This window comes from Choristoneura fumiferana, chromosome 5 (genome assembly GCF_025370935.1).
Source record: "Choristoneura fumiferana chromosome 5, NRCan_CFum_1, whole genome shotgun sequence".
Taxonomy (NCBI): Eukaryota; Metazoa; Arthropoda; class Insecta; order Lepidoptera; family Tortricidae; genus Choristoneura; species Choristoneura fumiferana.
In genome coordinates this window covers 21,277,401-21,295,567 of record NC_133476.1, presented here as the reverse complement: position 1 = coordinate 21,295,567, position 18,167 = coordinate 21,277,401, and the positions used below count along the sequence as shown (strand labels likewise).

The 18,167-nt window shown below is 37.3% G+C and overlaps 1 protein-coding gene across 1 annotated transcript in view; it reads left to right on the top strand.

The window, feature by feature from the left end:
• LOC141427743 (disintegrin and metalloproteinase domain-containing protein unc-71-like) overlaps positions 1 to 18,167 on the top strand; it is a 477,668-nt gene that overhangs the window by 18,648 nt on the left and 440,853 nt on the right. Inside the window, exon 2 of the mRNA XM_074087335.1 lies at positions 3,262 to 3,303. Coding sequence (XP_073943436.1) covers positions 3,262 to 3,303 — 42 coding nt within the window. The remainder of the gene's footprint in view (positions 1 to 3,261; positions 3,304 to 18,167) is intronic.

Here is an 18,167-nt window from a genome sequence, read left to right as displayed (position 1 = left end):
CTTGAGGTATCCCATCTTAGGCCTCTAGGTTGGCAACGCATCTGCAATACCCCGGTGTTGCAGGTGTCTATGGGCGGTGGTGATCTCTTACCATCAGGAGACCCACTTGCTCGTTTACCATCCAGTCGAATAAAAAAAAAGTATTTAGGGAGAATTAGCACCGAAGCTCACAGAACTAAGGTAACGTAAGGTAACTTAGGGTTTTCCCACATTTATCGACGAGGAATCACCTTAAGCTGTTTAAAAAAACTTACGAAGAGGAGCACAAAAAACTTGGATCAACTTTGATAACCTAAAAATTATAATTATGCACCTCATGGCACGGTGCCCAAAAGACCAACAGCCAGTAATTTCTAGTACTACTTACTATCTGGGCGCTGTGAGCCAGAGATGAGATATGTTGCCGGCCCGTTGGGTAGGAGTACGCTTTTTATCTTGAAGGCTTGAATTCAAGAAAAAAGCGTACTCCGACCTGAAGGGCCGGCAACGCACTTGTGACTCTTCTGGTGTTGCGACCATGGGCGACGGTGATCGCTTGCCATCAGGCGATCCGTTTGCTCGTTTTCCCCTATTCCATAAAAAAAAAACAAAGTGACCCGTGCTTTAACGTGATTTGTTTATCTATTCGTCTACTCGTATCGTCATATTTCTAGAGCCTACAATTTTAAAGCTAGAGGCCCTCCTCTGACTTCGAAATGGTATTTACTCCCCTCTACAATGATACGATTTTCACGATTCTCAGTGTTCATTACATATTAGCTTTTCTCGTATTCACAAAGCCCCAAAATCTTAGATTTCTTCTTGTTTCAACTGCAGATATGCAATTATAACTAAAATTAACAAAACTCCGAAACAAAAACCCACCAACTTGGCTCACATTTTATAAATTGGAAACAAGCCTCTCGGGTCCCGAATCACAGGTTCGTAAATCCCGACGAACGTGCATTATTAAAGTGGGACCAAGTTTCGTCACATTCGATAATTTGCAAGTTTTTCCCTGCCAGTGCCGGTATGTGGGTCAAGAGAAAGCTCTGGAGGGAGCGCGGTTAGGCGTGGTGCACATGGAAGAAGATTTTTTATAGTTTCATTTTTATATGCCATCACTCCAATCCTCTATCTTCATGATTGCTCCAAAATGCTAAAATTAAAACGTAACCACATTATTTAAGTAATGCAAGAGGAACTGGTCTCTAAATTTACATACCGCCATTCTTGGTTGCAGATTAAAAACAAAAACAAAAAAAAATATATGCCGCTGTCATTGACTTTTTTAAATGTGCCGCGTAGCGTTATTTTTTGTAGTTAGGTAAATTTGGCTATTTTTGGAGTTTTTTTTTGGAACTTACACATGGAAATTTTATGAGGAGTAAAATTAAAGCATTAGGTTTTGCTGCGCTACTTAATTTACGAGATGCGTAAATTATGTGACCGCGAGACAAACGACGGATGATGAACTCTTTCACTTTGAAACTAGTTTTGTTTGTTTGTTTAACTTCTTTATTGTACAAAAAGGAAAAACGAAAAGGTTACATAAATAAAAGTAAAGTGTTAAGTACAAAGTTTTCTTTACATTTCTAAAATTCTTTTGTCATAATGTGCAGTTTTAACACATGCCTGATTCGGATGTCCTAGTTGCATGATTTTTGAGTCGTAATTCCACTAATCTTACATCTCACTAATATTATAAATCGTTTGTTACATCATCACGTCTAAACCACGATTTAGATGAAATTCGGTATACAAATAGTTTGAGTCCCGGAGAAGGACATAGGATAGTGTTTATCTCGGAAAAATGCATAGTTCCCGCGGTATAGCGACAAATATTTTAATTCATTCGTCATTTAAAAAAGCGCCTGTCAATGAACTACTACATATTCCAACATGTTTTTACTAAAAATAGAAAACCGATCCCGTTGAACTTTGCAACATTACCCGTAGTTTTGCATTAGTTGCACCAACTAGCGTATCATATTGTATTCATTACACAAACTTGAACTAATCGCATTAAGTTCCCAGCGAAACTTTACAGCCCAATTAAAAACTTAGTTCAAAAACCTTACAGTGTGCCCCAACCTTAATTATACACATTCAAATGATGCTGTGTGTGCATTGTACTTGTGGGGCATTAGTGTGCGTCAGTTGATCGTTGTGTATAGCATTGTTAATGTACGTGTAGTGTAGACATTGTTTGTTCTGTTTGTGTGTGTTACTGCGGTCGCGGAGAGCGTTTGAGGGATTCGCTGATGGATTGTGTTCCTTTACTGGGTGCGATGTAGAGCCGGCTGCTTCCTATCGCTTATTAAAATGCTTTTATCAAGTGTCGGCTTTTGTTTTTTTATGGGGTCAGCGCACTGGGATAATGTTGTTTGTGTAAGATGAGAGAGCGAGAATATGGAATATATTTAAATATATATGTTTATCTACACCCATATAGTAAATCCTTAATTATGCGTTCAAAAACCATAGGTAATGATCAGCATACGCCTCGTTTCATAATATTACGATACAGTTGCATAAAACACTATATTAAAATACCTCTACATTTCATAATTTCGGGGTTCAGCTGAAAATCAGCGCTGCAGCTCTGGTTACAAGGCTACAAGCACATGCTAAGCTGAGTCCTTTTGGCATCACACTACAGCGCAACGTCTCTAATTTCTCTCCCTTCTTCTAGTTTGATTATAATGTTGTAGGCAGTGAAAAATTTGTTTGAATACACATATTTATTTTTTAATTCATTAATTTTGTTGACGGTTCTTTGTAATTGTACTCTATCATCCTATTTTTACATACTAAATCGGATTATTTGGTCTGAGTTATCATCAAACTTTTTTATAAAGTCATATTTTTATTCAAATTAGACTTGGTCAATGAGCACCTATAAATGTCAAACAATCTGACGAGAAACTCAACAATAATATATATAAATATAAAATAATATATTTTATTAATATACCTACAAGGTTTAAGCGTGACCAGGAAACAGAGAGAGAGACATATTTTCTGGATGATGAGGATATGTATGTAAGTCTGGTTAGGCATTTATTGTATGAACCATGTTGCCCGAATTAAAGATTACTATTAGGGTAACGTGTCGTAAACTTCAACTCTTAATCGAACAAAAGTCGTGACGTTTACGGCACGTCACTACGATCCCGCAACGTCACCGTTTTTTAAGCAGCAGTTTGGCCGCACCTTTATTATTAATAATGTTTAAAATGTTTCGTGTGTACACGGATAACATGTTGTTTCTTGTTTCAGATTCATGTCATGCGCTGATTTCAAACGCTATGCTAACTTTACGTAAGTGATAGTAAAATATTTAACTAAAGTAATATTATTGATAAGCGTAGGAATAGAACTTTTAGGGGCTGTTTCACCATCCATTGATTAGCGTTAACCGACGGTTAAATGTGATGTCGTCTCAACAAATAGAGACGGCATCGCACCTAACCGCCAGTTAACACTAATCAATGGATGGTGAAACAGCCCCTTAGGCCACCATAGTGACTTCTCATTAAATTGATTGAGGTTTAAATAAATTAAACATCTGAGTGACTGTATGCGATTTTAACTAACCAAACCAACAAAAAGTTGGAAACCCCCGACTTTAAAGTTCAATATCTCAAAAATGGCTGAACCGATTTAGATAAAACATGTCTAAGAACCATCGTTTAAAAATTTGCTTTCAATTTAAAACAAACCGCATTTTAATCGGTTCACCCGTTTAAGAGCTACGGTGCCACAGACAGACAGACACACACACAGACACACATAGCGATCAAACTTATAACACCCCTCTTTTTGCGTCGGGGGTTAAAAATTAAAGATGGTAACTATTGGAACGGGCTATATTATGGCCTATCCATTGCCACGTCAACGAGTTAATTAACTTGTCTATATCGGTGACCCTCCGTAGAGAAACCCCGAGCATAGCTCTGTTCGTAGTTCTGTTAGCAACTCTGCCACCACATCTGCGGCTTTGAATCTTAAATTTGACGAAGATTGTATATGACGATAAGCTATGATGAAGCAGACTTCAGGTCATTGGCTGAAGATGTTAAAATAGACTTGGTGAACTCATAATGAACCGAATTACACCGTCGCACAACTTCGTAACAGCGGAGTTTAAAAACTTAGGATATGCTTAAATTATTTGCTTTTACAAAAAAAGTTGAACGACTACTTATTTAATTTAAAATTGAAAGTTGACAATCTTCACTAAGGTTCTAGAGACTTGTTTAGATATTATAAATAAAGGTATGTTTAAAATATATGCTTTAACGTTAAAAACTTGTACGATTCTTACTTATACGTAAGACAGCCGGTGAAATTGCTGGCACTTGAGGTATCCCATCTTAGGCCTCTAGGTTGGCAACGCATCTGCAATACCCTGGTGTTGCAGATGTTTATGGGCAGTGGTGATCTCTTACCATCAGGAGACCCACTTGCTCGTTTGCCATCCAGTTGAATAAAAAAAAAGTAGGTAACTGATATTTATTGCGACGCGATTACGAACTATTTATGTAATACCACCAACGGGACTTATCACACTAACACACACGAGTAATATTAATTACCTCGACGTTTCGGCAACATTGCAGTGGCCGTGGTGGTGGTCTACTCATGACCACGGCAACTGCGATATACTGCAGTCTTTGACTGCAATGTTGCCGAAACGTCGAGGTAAATATTACTCGTGTTTGTAATCGTGATTAATCCCGTTGGTGGTATTTTGACTATGAGTGAAAATCACGAAAGTTTAAAACGTTATTTTTATTTCTTCGTATTTTTTAATTATTGTATTTTTAGTAAATGAGAACTAATATTAATGATAAGTATGTAACTAATATTCATCGGGACGTGATCACGAACTATTATTTTTTACTTCATATTTATAATTATTTTATTTTTGTTTTATATATTATTTCAGTTTATTTCAGTGGGCCTGTGCCCACCAGTGGGACGTATATAGGCTGGGATGATATTATTTCAGTACTGTTTATTTATTTACGGGATATTGTGAGTGTTGGGTGTCAATGAGATTATTTACAAAAAACCAAGTGCGGGTATGTAGATCAAAACACTCGAGCACTTAAACGAACGTGGTACCCCACACTTCAGTCGACTCGTGACCACGGCCGCTGAAATGTGGTCGAAACGACAAGGCAATTTCAGCAATAAATAGTTCCTAATTAAGTCCCGATAAGTATTACCTATAAAAATATACTTTGTGTTTAACTCCGAGGACATACAGTTGCTTGTTCATATAAACTCGATACTTTTATAATGTTCTTGGTGCTATAATGCCGTAATTTTGACATCGTACGTCACTCATACTGTTTTTAACATAGCAAACTAAAGCACACTAACTCATGTAGCGCAAACACTTCAAATCGCGTCCAGAGCATACTCTGACACACGCCGACATAAGGCTACGTGCACACGGGAATAGCGGGCCGGAAACGGCGCCAGCGCCGGAAATCGACTGGGTCACGTGACGGGCCGCTCCAACATTTAACAATCAATCTAACGAAAACGCACCTTGAGTGTGTCGCTGGGTTTACCTTTGATTTTAGTGCTGGGTCTCTTGGCACGTGACGGGGAATATTGATGCAATATAGTACATTGTGTCTTAAGGACGGTAAATAAGGAATTACGAACGAGAGTCTATTAGAAGCCCGAAGTCGAAGACTGAGGGCTTTAATGAGTCGATGTTCGTAATTCTAGTACTTACCGCCCGTGCGACATACAATGTTTTTCATCACATTTGCGAGTAAAATTGTATATTTGTAAAAGAATATTTTTTCAAAAATTGCCGATACCGCTGATTGCGCTCTTGGCAGTGCCACATTAATATCGGAGGTATTTTTGCCAGAATCAATATTATAGTGCTCATAAGATTCTGTTCTTTCGGTAATATTTAACCAAACGCTGCCGCTTTCAAGCTTCCGACTTTGAGGACTCAGCTATTCAAATTTAAACGTCAAACCCATAAAAACACCACCTTAATCCTGACACCACCCAGAATGCGACTAGCAAATCCCTATCTTAGACAATTACCAAAGTTCCAGGGATCGATTAACCGCCGCATAATATATTCATCGACATCCATCATCTGCGGATATCTATCCCCCGAGGCGGACTTACACGCCGACAGCGATTTAGACCAGAATTAGTTTAAATATTGATTCGCTGTGAGCGTTAAGACTAATTCGGCTGCAGACGACTCTAGTCAGAAGTGCGATTTGATGGTTATGACTCAAAAGCCCATAGTACATCATGGCGCTCTACGTCCAAAAGTATTTATCGAATGAGTTAATTGAAAATGTATGTAGACTTATATAATAAAGCAGTCCCACTAGTAGATAGTAGTATATAATATACGTACCACTCCTGGGCACAGGCCTTCTCTTACTTTGTACACTTTGAACATCGACCAATCTATGGAAAACTTTCGTCAACCACATTTAAAGAGACCCGAAAAACATTTGCAGGGTGTTTAAGTAATCCCTAAAGTATTCTAGATCAATTTTAAATTACCTTGTTGAAACATTGTTAGTATAATGTTAAAGTTTTTTTTAGGTGTGTAGAGAAATTTCTGAAATGTTTTAGAAATACATGAATAAAGAAAGAAAAGAAAGAAAGAAAGATTTATTTTGGCTCCATAAGTACCACCACCTTACAATAATAAAATATTTGCTCGCTATTCGCAAAACATACACGAAGACAATTTACGATTCTAAACATAAATATATATTTAAGTCATCGGTTTTTTATTTAACTTGAAATACTTAATTTTCTAACACAGACGGTACATTAATGAAAATAGTTCGGAATACAATCATTTTAAACAACCACATTTTATGTTAAAATTTAAAGGAAAACCTTGCAATAAACGGAACAAGTTGATTCTAAAAATCAAGCAAGAGATTAGTTAAAGACTCGACCAAGAACCGCACTAATTGTATCAAAAACCACTGATCCGACAGCCTTAATGTTGATCCCCAACATTTTTCCACCAAGCTGTTAAAATTACGTTCAAAAAATTGAACAAGCAAAGTAAACAACTGATGAGGAGTAAAATATTTGCAAGTTCGCGGATGAACGCGCACGTTTCGCTAAATCCGGGATTTCCTCCCTGATTGCAGCACGGGAGTCGGAGAATTCGTAGCAACTTAAAGATATTAAGTTATTGCAAATGCCTTCAGTAGATTGGGAGAAAATATATACTAGTCAAAAGAAAATAAAACCAAAAATACGTTTGAGTTTTTATCTCAATAAATAAAACACAATACAATAACTCTTTATTACGCACCAACACATAGTACAGAAAACACAAGTATATGTACATAGAAATTTTCTGAGGTATGCAATAGGAGACCTTAACGTAAAAAATACATAATATAAAAGAGTAAAAAATAATAATGGAATGAAATGCATTTTTTAATGTAAGATATCGTATTAATAAAACCATTTTTAGACGAGGAATGTTATAAAGAATTATACTTATTAATTAATATTCTCGTTTTACCAATAAAACCCACGTGAACCCAATGAGTCATAATGAATGAAAGTGAATATTTTCGTTGTGCAACGGAGATTGACAGGAGCGTGGGTTAGGTTTCTTTAGATGTACGCGAGATTTGTCATACTTCTTATCAATGACGTCATGTAAATAAATTATGGAACATAATGATTGTATTGTAATTTTAACTGTTATTTATGGTTATCTAAAATTGCTAAAAGTGGCTCCGAAGCGGTAACGTTTCGTGTGCTCTGCCTACCCCATTAAGGAAAACAGGCGTGATTATGTTTGTGTTATTGTTATTACACCCACTGGGTAAAATTGTATTGATCCTATCTGTATTGCATAATATCAGCACAGAACATACTTTATATACATTCAATTTATTTAACTTGACATATAATATAGATTGTTATGATAAGTTGAAAGTCATTGAAGACATTTTGTATTTATTGTTAAGTCTTGGGAACAATATACAAACAAGTGACAATTAATTAAAAGACATTGTCATGTTATTATAAACTAACTACCATATTTATTTGCGATACAACGTGGGAATGTTGCCAGCCTTCTGGGCACAATGAACAGCGACGGTGACCTAGGAGTATTGTTTTATTGCTTTTTGTTATAAATAAATAATGTACTCCTTTTTTAAGTTAGATTAATTATGCAACATTGCCATGGCTGCCCAGGGCCTATATGAAACTAAATGTAGATATGATACATACATATTAGTATTAAGATCTGTACAATACTATGGTTGCAATTTATTTAAATGAATAGACACTTAAAAACACAACACAAGATACAACAATATGATAGGAAACAGAATAAATAAAAACTACATAAATATACTTAACTATAAAAAGAAAATACCATCAAAGAGGCCCTTCTGCGGCATAGACTCTAACACACTGGCGGCATTACCTCTTTGTAGGTACAGTATTATTGATATGACATGTTTATTTATAATCTATATTATTATATTATATTATATTTTATATATAAAAATGAATCGTAAAATGTGTTGCTAAGCGCAAAACTCAGGAACGACTGATCCGATTTCGCTAATTCTTTTTTTGTTGTGTTTGTAACTATCAGGAGAAGGTTTTTATGGAAGAAAATACAGTAAAAATACAACGGGGGCGAAGCCGCGGGCAACAGCTAGTCAGAAATAAATAAATTGTAGGTATTGTGTAAAAAAATAAAATAAGCCGTGGTGGCCTAGTGGTTTCAACTATCGCCTCTCAAGCAGAGGATCGTGGGTTCAAACCCCGGCGCGCACCTCTGAGTTTTTAAAAATTCATGTGCGGAATTACGTTTCAAATTTACCACGAGCTTTACGGTGAAGGAAAACATCGTGAGGAAACCTGCCCAAACCTGAGAAGCAATTCAATGGTGCGTGTGAAGTTCCCAATCCACACTGGGCTCGCGTTGGAACTACGGTCCAAGCCCTCTCGTTCTGAGAGGAGGCCTGTGCCCAGCAGTGAATGGATGGATCGCTGGATTTTGTAAAAAAATGGCTTGAATAAATAAAAAATAAAAAAGGAGGTTTCGTCGCCACTGACAGGTATAAATTTTTAGAATGGAAAGAAAACATGTATTGTATTAGTGACAACATGGTAAGAATGGATATAAAAAATAGTTATGTATGTCACGAAACGAACGAAAGAATAGTTTATTGCTGGCTGGTTGGGCTGCTTCTAATGACAGACTGCGAGTTGCGAATGTTGCAATATGACTACATTTAAGTAGGTACAGTCACTAGCACCAATATCTGACACAAAAAAGCGTGCATAAATGTCTTATTTCTACTCTATTTCTAGGTAAGAGGTGTCAGACATTTTCGCACGCTTCGCTGTGGCAGATATTGATGCAGGATACTGAACATTTATTTTATTTACATTATCATCACTTACAGCATCATTACAGGAGTTAAACCTAAAGAGATACAGAAGGCCCTTAATAATAAACTAAACAATAAACATCTTGTAAGGCAACTCTTGAATTCGCTCAGAGTGCAATGAAACAGATCAACTGAGTCTGCTATCTGGTTTAGAGTAGCTAGGGCGCGCGTAAAGGGCGCCTTGGCCACCAACATGTTAGTTGTGGAGGCGGGCAAGAGACTATTGAGGCTACGGACTGTATAGCTAGTACGACTTAGCCATATTGCAAGCCAAGCAATCCTGTGTCGCTACAGATTCCAGCTTGGCCTTGGCCCTCAGCATTTGTTCACTCCATGGCCTGCGAACAAATCCCAACAATAGAGTGATCCATTTTCTTATTCATGTTTCCGCTAATTTATGTATTACGACTTCCGTAGCTTAGCTGTAAACGTCCCCACTTCAATTACAGGTCGAGATATATACGGCGCAGCGTTTTGTAGGGAATCAGAAGGCATTAAATTATGCAATTGCGAAGTTGTTCACGGTAACGCAAGTTATTCACGCATGCAATTGTTTATTAGAATTAGAAAAAGGTAAAAAAAATTCGATTTCCTTACTTTTGATAATATACATGATGGTCATAGATTTTTTTGTAGAAAATTACGTTTTTATGTACTTAGATAGATTAATATATATATACGAGTACGGATAGGTATACGAGGCTGGCATGTTCTTTCACGCCGAGGCTTGTATAGTGCTTTTCTCAAACATGCACTAAAAGAAATAATAACTCCTAGAATCGGTAAATAAGGAATTACGCGAGAGTCTGTTAGAAGCCCGAAGTCAAAGACTGAGGGCTTTAATGAGTCGATGTTCGTAATTCTAGTACCGCCCGTGCGACATACAATGTTTTCATCACATTTGCAAGTAAAAATTTTTATATTTGTAAAAGAAAATATAATTCTTCCAAATATTGGCGATACCTTAGGCTGTGCTCTTGGCAACGTCGCCTTAACCTCCCTCGGCTATGCGCCGCAACGTGCGTGATTGCATGTTGGTCCATGTAGTCCTGCCAGCAGCCGCGCAGCGCCATCAGTACGGCACTGACTCATTTACCGACCTTGTTCATGACAAGAAAATGTGTACGCGCAATGACTTATTTACCGACCACGGGTTTCATGATAAGCACATAAGGTCGAGGGGTATATGGGGGTTTGCACTAAGGTAGCCTGCATGTTACGACACTGTTTACACAATGTGATGAAAATAAATTAAAAACTCCTAGAATCAATGTTTTATTCGTAGACAACTAAAATTGTACCAGACTCAAATTAAACCATCTATGTTATTTCATTTTAACATGATTTTCTTAAAACGTTAAAACAATTCCCCATGAAATCAAATTGCTAATAAAACTGCAACAATAAAAAATCACGTTTATAAACGAAACTTGAAATGACAATGGAACTTACTGCAAAATGGCTAAAGCCAAAGTCCAGTCATCAATCAAAAAAAATGACACTTGTCAGTTTTATCCGCCAAACTTTTTTTATTGGTGTTTGCTGTTCGGCTTAGGGCCATTATACACGAACTGCAGCCCATTTAATCAGCTACATTAATACTTTATTATGTAAATTAAATTGTAATTTGACGTAAAAACGCGTCGGTAATATTTATATTATACAATACATATAATATTCATAGTCCTGTAAATTTATCAGTAGTAATAAATAAACCATAGAAATTCAGATAATTTAATTTCAAGTCGTGTATAATGCCTTTATCGTGGATATTTGACGTTTTGCATTGAAACAAAGACTATTGTCTGCAGGCCTAGGCCTGCAATAGTAATTTGAAGCCTGTTTTATGGAACATAAAATAAACCTTACATAGCATGTTTGAGAAAAGGTTTTTCGTTAACTGAACTGACATTGTTCTAAACTATATTATTAAACTCAGGCTCAACTACATATCAAGAAGCAGGTGAATTTCGACTGCGAAAATGCCAAATTGAGTAAAAGCCTGTAAAATCTTTGTCAAGCTTGTAAAGCTTGTATAGAGTTTGAAACGCGTTACCGTTTGAAGTAGTTTTTGTATTAGTTGCCACCCGTGTGACATTATGTTAATTTATGTGAAAATGGACATGCTAAAGTTTCTGCATAAAACTTTATGTATCGCGCAAATGTAGGCTCTCTCCAACACGTGTGGTTGCGAAGAAGCAATGTTAAATAAATAAATATTACGAGACACAAGACACTAATTTACCTTGTCAAAAGTAAGCAAAGGTTCTATTATGGGTACTATGCAACGGATATAAAATATATAACATACATAGGTATTTAAAGAGATATACAAGCAAGATTCAAAAACAAATATTACAAATATCTATCCATAGGCTATCTATCTGGTAGTGGCGTTGCGTTAGAATTTTTATTAGACGAGCCTGAGGAAAAAATACAACAAATAAGTTTCTGTTAAAAAAAAAACATATTTAATTCAAGCTTTTATTGCTGACTGTACTTTTTGTTGACTGTACTTGCATTGCCATCTAAACTGCATACCCGTGCTAAATTTGAAGTCGGTATACTATTAACCATTCAGGAGTTCCCTCCCGCGGAGACGGTCTCAATTTTTTTCCAAGTCTTTTTCAAGTCGTTTGGACAGCTGGAAGTGGGTCAAATTTAGCTTCCAAGATTTGACCCAAACAAATAAATAAACAGGGAAAGCTAAAGAAAAGCTTGCAAATAAGGGTTTCTAGTTGACTACAGAACCCTAAAAAGGGAGTGTAGAAAGGTTGGATGTGGGCGAGTAGGTCAAAATGTAGGCAAGCCGGTGGGCATCGAGTTGTTACGGGTCATCTAAGGTCTGGTTGTGGTTCAATAGCGCTCCATTTTACGGAGCAGTACATTTAGAATCGCCTCCTTACTTACATTCATTCATAATGCATACGTCATACAAGTTCTGGAAGCAGTTAACGATTATGAGGCAACCTTAACGTTAAACATAGTAGCGGGTTCCCAAGACACAAGATCTGACCTAGTTAGGAACTGAATTTGCCATTTACATCGGTTAATTGTAAGCCGTGGTAGCCCAGTGAATTGACCTATGGCTTATTGCCGCTGTATGAACTGGTGGAAACCATTCGGGATAATATAGTACACTACTGTAGAGGCCGGCAGCCCCGCGTTCCGGCCGAGGCTTGTATAGTGCTTTTATCAAATATGAAATGAAATGAAATAAAAAAAAGCAAGAAATGAAGCTGGCGGGACGCTTGTCTCGTCGCCGTGTTGTGTGGCTGCTGGCGCGGCGGCTGCGGGCGGTGGTGCTGGCGGCGGCGCGCGCCCGCGTGTCGCAGCTCGCGTTGAAACAAAAGACGGTCGCATTGCGGCCGAGGGCGGGAAATTTGTATGAAAATCTCTTTGCAGGCCGCTAGAGTGACGGCGCGATACTCCCAGCCTATTACTTGTAACGCAACGGCAATATTTCATGTCATGTTTGAGAAAATATAATGTTGTTAATTGAGGCTATTAAACATCTGTGTGCTGATTTCCAAATCTCTGTTAAGACATTTCTGCGTGATGGTAATGTTTGCATTTATAATAAATAGTACCTGGGCGACCGAGCTTTGCTTGGGTTAAAACTCGATAACAAGCGTTTCCCCAGAGCTAAGACTAAGCTAAATCGATCTTTCATCCCCGAAAACTCCTACATGCAATTTCATCGAAATCGTTGGAGCCTTATTCGAGATCATCGACATATATATACAAGAACTGCTCGTTTAAAGGATATGGATTAGTACTCGTAAGTTGTAGGATGACTCAATCATACATGTATAAAAAGTTGAATACTAAAATTATATGGTTAAAAGAAGGTTAAAAGCAATAGACTTTTGAATATAATCACAGAATAACTAATGGTACTACTACTACTATAATACAGTGTCAACAAGGGAGTGCCCCTATACACTTCTGATCACAATAGCAACTGCTAATATCTGTTTTGTAACCTGGCATTGTGACAATAAATAGGTACGAGAAGTCCGAATGCAGTAATTGCGTATTTTGCAATTAGATATTAACTGGAAGGACATATTTTATTAAAGTTTGACAAGGCTTGTTGTGGATGTTTTTTTATTGATTTAACGAAGCATGTGGCTGGATATTTTTATGTTTTTTCATCACACTTGCTCGTAAACAGCGTCGAAACATGCAGGCTACCTTGGTTGCAACCCCCCAAATAAAACCCTCGACCTTAATGTGCTTGTCATGAAACCCGTGGTCGGTAAATGAGTCATTGCGCGTACTAATTTACTTGCCATGAAGCCCAAGGTCGGTAAATGAGTCAATGTCCGTAGTCCGTACTGATGGTGCTGCGCATGGCGTAGCAGCAGGACCACATGCACACGCGGCTCAGGCACATGCTGAGGTAGGAGGAGGGCGACGCTGCTAAGAGCGCAGCCTAAGGTATCGCCAATATTTGGAACAATTATATTTTTTCTTTTAGACATATACAGTTTTACTCGCAAATGTGATGAAAAACATTGTATGTCGCACGGGCGGTATTAGAATTACAAACATCGACTCATTAAAGCCCTCAGTCTTCGACTTCGGGCTTCTAATAGACTCTCGTTCGTAATTCCTTATTTACCGCCCTTAAGACACAATGTACTATTAATTATTCTTCCTTTTTTATTACTGTAAACTGTTATTTTTTCTACCTAATAAATATATATTTTAAAGCACTGTCTGGCATTAGCAGAGGATTTGTGGTCCTAGCAACACATATTTTATATACGTAAAAAAACAGTCTGGTATTGACTATATTTCCTAACTACGTTTACATAACATTAATAATGGAATCACATCAGTTATATTACGTGTAGCCCGGCACACACTTGGCCGATTTCTTTTATACAAGTACATAAAATGTACAGCCTCCTCGGCAGCCTCTTGTGGCCCGGATGTCAAGATCTAATACAGGCTGCCATTGTCTTGCCCCTCGCACGAGTACAGCCTTCCGTGAACAGGACGTGTGACGATCAAGAGATCTTCAAATAACTCACCTGACATACATGTTCATACATGTATGGACCTGTAAGCGGATGACGTGAGTCGATCTATCTAACGTGCCATGTTTTGATTGAATTTTTGACTCTTTAATTTTTTTGAAAACCTTAGAGCCTTTGCACAAATGCAATATGCACATGAGTTTTATAGCTGCTTTTGGAGAAAGAAAAAAACCGGTCAAGAGCGTTTCGGACATGCCCAAGATAGGGTTCCGTAGCCATTAGGAAAAAATCAAGTAATATTTTTTCTTGAGATTTGGCATAGTTTCGGCACCGTCCAAGTTTACTCGTAGGTATATTTTAAACCTTAGGCTGCTATTTACTCTTAAACTACTAATAATTCTCAAGCAAATTTAGCCGTTAAAATTTTCCTTGTAAATTTGATATACTTACTACCATCCTGATTTCCACCTAACAGTTTAGATTTTTAGGGGGGGGGGGGAGCTCGATTTTATTGAAAACTTGCACCTTAAATTTGAATATTTCGCAAACAGATTACTGAATCGAAAAATCGTCATGGCAACCCCCATGGTCGTCATGATTTTAAAAGACCTTTCCAACGATACTCCACACTATAGGGTTAGTCAAGAAAAAAAATCATACCACTTTACGTCTATGGGAGGTACACTAAAAAAAATTAAAGTGAATTGACAGGCAGACAGACATGGCGAAACTATAAGGGTTCCTATTGATTTCGGAACCCTAAAAACGCGCTGTCAATGCGCGCTACTAAACCGCATGTTGCAAAGGCTCGTAAACAATTTACTTTTCATCTCTCCTGTTCGGAAAGTTTAATTTTCATGGGTAGATAGCCGGGTGGAAAATTGCGTTTTGATCTCTAGGGTGGAAAGTATTTTTTTTTAATTTTTCGATTAGCCACGGAGTCGAAGAGAATTGAGTTACGTCAATGACACTTTTTTTTCACATTTCGCCATGGCCATCTAGATGCACGTCGTGACCAAGGAGCTTATATACAACACTGAAGGTTGAACGCGGAACATCCGTTTGAAACAAGAAATTTGATCTTTATTACATCACGAACATATTCCATCTCTTTCTTTAGTTAGGTTAAGAAAGAGATGGAAGTCATTCGTGAAATGTGAAAGAACGAGATGGAAAAATCCCGATGTCGCAGCCACAAACTGAAATCCGGACTTTTTATGAACGGCCAAATTACGGGATTTCCAGGGAGCAAGTCTGGGGGTCATACCTGAGCCGAACGTGTCAGCCGCCCTGTCGCACTGCCGTTCCAGGACTTCACCCCGAGACCCCGGGATTACAAATTTCACCTGAACGAGCCCCGTCGGCGGCGAGATCGTCGTACGCAGGAAACTGAACCCATTTCGGGTTCTGTACCTTTACTTAAATTCAGTGCGCTCAACTCGTAGTTTCTACTTACCCGCGACCTAGCCGGAGCATTATTTCATTGGAATAAATTTTGTGAATTTTAATTTTGGTCTTGAGCTTATTTATCACCCACTCTAGCTACTAAATTTGCAACCTTAAAAACTATAAAACGCCACATTGGCCGCCACATATATAAATAAGTAATAAAGGTCAAACTTTTTCGTTCGGCGTTTAATCTCCAGTTTTGCATATAAGCCGTGACCAACTCAATTTTTTTTATAGTCGGCCGTGGCAAAGCGGCCAGGTCGAAAAGGTACCGTTGGAGGTTGGATATAAGTAAATTCAATTTATTATTATTCTCATTTTTTTTGTAGTATTACTTTCTTCACAGTCGAAATGAAAAGTAGAGTGTCTAACTCGGGTGAAATTATCCATTTCCCCTCGAACTATTGAAAACTACGTGCGGTAAAGATAAAAAACAGAAATACTCAAAAGAGAGAAAATTAATACAAAATTATTTACATTAAATCCAACATAAAACGAAAAGAACATATTACAAACAAATACAAAAGTGAAACACAGTCTCGTTCCAGGTATCAGTGTCAAGCCATATAATTTCTTTATCCTCTCCCTGAACGAGCATTGCCATGTTATTATTTAATGTTACTTAAATATTATGTTCCAAAATAAAAATAAAAATTGTTGAGGTTTGGAACGTTTTTGCTAAAATACGTCCAATTAAGAGTTGTGTAGGTTGTTTTCGGTTACAACACGTAATTACTGACGTCACGTAAAAAATAGACAAAGCGTTGTTAGGCCCAAAGCTACTGCTAAGAACCTAATTTAGTATTTTCATTTAGAATTGAAATCTCAATGATAACAGTGAAATGAAAGCGAGTATTTACTGGTTGAATATATACCTACGTACGGAATTAGAGCGACCTCCATACATTACGAGTACATTTCAAAGGAAACGCCGAATTATACTAACGACGTATTCTGGGAATACTACGGTGTTCGAAAGTAGTACTGTGAGTACTGAGTATTTGTACCTTGTTATTGGTACTTTGAGTTTGGAGGTATGAAAGTATTTTTGGTGAGGGATATTTGGTTAGGTAGTTTATTTGTTAGCACTGATCGACTTATAAAAACGAAAAAGTTTTATATTCGACTGCAAATAATGTTTTTCTACGATGTGTTGCTGATGATTATATTTTTTCAATAATTGATGATCTGACGTAGGCAACTGAAATATTTTTATACCTACATACAAGGTGTTAATTAAATAACTGAACATCTCAGGAACTCCGCCTTGTTTCATTTTAAGTTGAGTAATGGATATATTTACAAATACTTTACAAACATTTTCATGTAAAACGTTGCCAAGATGACACCATATGATTCGCACTGTCAAAAAGTTATCAGATCACATGTAGTAGCCAAGCTTCTAACTTTACACGTCCTAATTCTACAAGGCCTAACTTCACAAACTCTACACAGCCAATATAATTAATTGGCTTACGGCTTACTCTTCTCTTGAATTTCATACCAACTTGTCATTGTGCTTTTCTATTTTTAGAAGAAAATCTAAAAGCAGAAAAACAGGCAGTACCTATTTTTATTAAAATAATATACAACCTCACTAAGACGTTTAATTGGATTATGTCGCATTTGTAAACTTTTAAACTGGGCACTGCTAAAAAAGGATAAAAAAATACATTCTATTTTAAGCGGAGTAAAAATACTTTCTACATCGAATCTCCCCTTCGACGTTTTAAAATTTTCAGCCCATATGAAGTTATATTAAATTAAGACCGACTCCAAACGGTCGGAGACCCTCCTCTCCTCCGGGACAGATTCCCTACGTTCAGTAGTATGTACATATAATATAATTCAATTGGTTGGTCGGTAACTAGTAACGTTTCTACATCAGTTTTAATGCAAATTTGTGCCACAAGTGGTTATGTTATAATGAGGAAAACACGGCCAAAACGTTTTATGACCGAGGTAATTTAGGTGTTGTTTAGTAGATTCTTTTCGGCCTGTTTGCGTTTCGTTGAAACGAGTTCGTTACAAAAATGCTTTTAACATACGGTGGCCAGCAAATTGGCTGTGACAGACAGGCAGAAAACAAAGTAATCCTATAAAGGTTCCTTTTTAAGCCTTGACGCAAAAGAGAGGTATTATAGGGGTCTGTGTGTCTGTCTGTGGCACGGTAGCTCTTAAACGGGTGGACCGATTTGAATGAGGTTTTTTTATTTGAAATCATTTCCTTTTGGGGTACTTTTACTACTTTCTTTTTAGGGTTTTCCAAAAATAAGAGACTTAGAAAATAATTTCT